General features: G+C 47.8%; 1 protein-coding gene across 1 annotated transcript in view; it reads left to right on the forward strand.

Moving 5' to 3' along the window:
* Positions 1-6: 6 nt before the first annotated feature.
* The window catches only part of LOC119593590 (ankyrin repeat domain-containing protein 17-like), a gene marked incomplete at its 5' end in the record, with an annotated part of 10,744 nt that continues 10,095 nt past the window's right edge, over positions 7-655 (forward strand). Inside the window, 2 exon segments of the mRNA XM_037942544.1 lie at positions 7-215; positions 365-655. Coding sequence (XP_037798472.1) covers positions 7-215; positions 365-655 — 500 coding nt within the window.

Here is a 655-nt window from a genome sequence, read left to right on the forward strand (position 1 = left end):
TTTTAGATCGGCTTGGCGAGGGAGGCTTGGCGACTAGCTCTGCTCCAGCCACCAGCACCCAGGCATCCTCTGCAGCCAAGGCCAGCCGAAGCAAGACCACCCGCAAGCCTGCCACCACATCCTTGTTACCCACCACCATGACTCCAGGTCTTGCACCCCCTAGTGCTGCTGTTACCAGTGACAAGAGCAGCGCTCCCACGGAGGGAGGAACGGCGGTTAGTCTTCACATATATGCATATGTTTTATATAAGTGTGTTCATATATTAGTATGTATCTCTCTATTAGAGTTGTTGAAATACAAATAATATTTTTTATTGATAACGTGGTGACATTGTTTGTTTATAACAATTTCCTTCGATTGCAGGCAAAGAACTCATCTAGCAGTAATGTAAACAACAGTGATTATGTCCTGCTAACCCCAGCCTCTCCAACTTCTCCACCACCTGGTAACCAGGAGGAGGCCATTGCCAAGTTACGGCCAAGTGATCGACTAGACCAGTATGTAAACAGCATTGTTACGAAGGCTGAACAGCCTCACCAAAATAGAGAAGAACAGATTCTACAAAAGCAACAAATTCTGGAAGAGCTGCAAAGGGTAGAGAGAGAACTCCAGGGCAAGGTGATCCCCTACAGTGGCAGCTATGACCCCTCCCGG

The sequence above is a fragment of the Penaeus monodon genome, chromosome 32 (assembly GCF_015228065.2).
Source record: "Penaeus monodon isolate SGIC_2016 chromosome 32, NSTDA_Pmon_1, whole genome shotgun sequence".
In the NCBI taxonomy this organism is placed as follows: Eukaryota; Metazoa; Arthropoda; class Malacostraca; order Decapoda; family Penaeidae; genus Penaeus; species Penaeus monodon.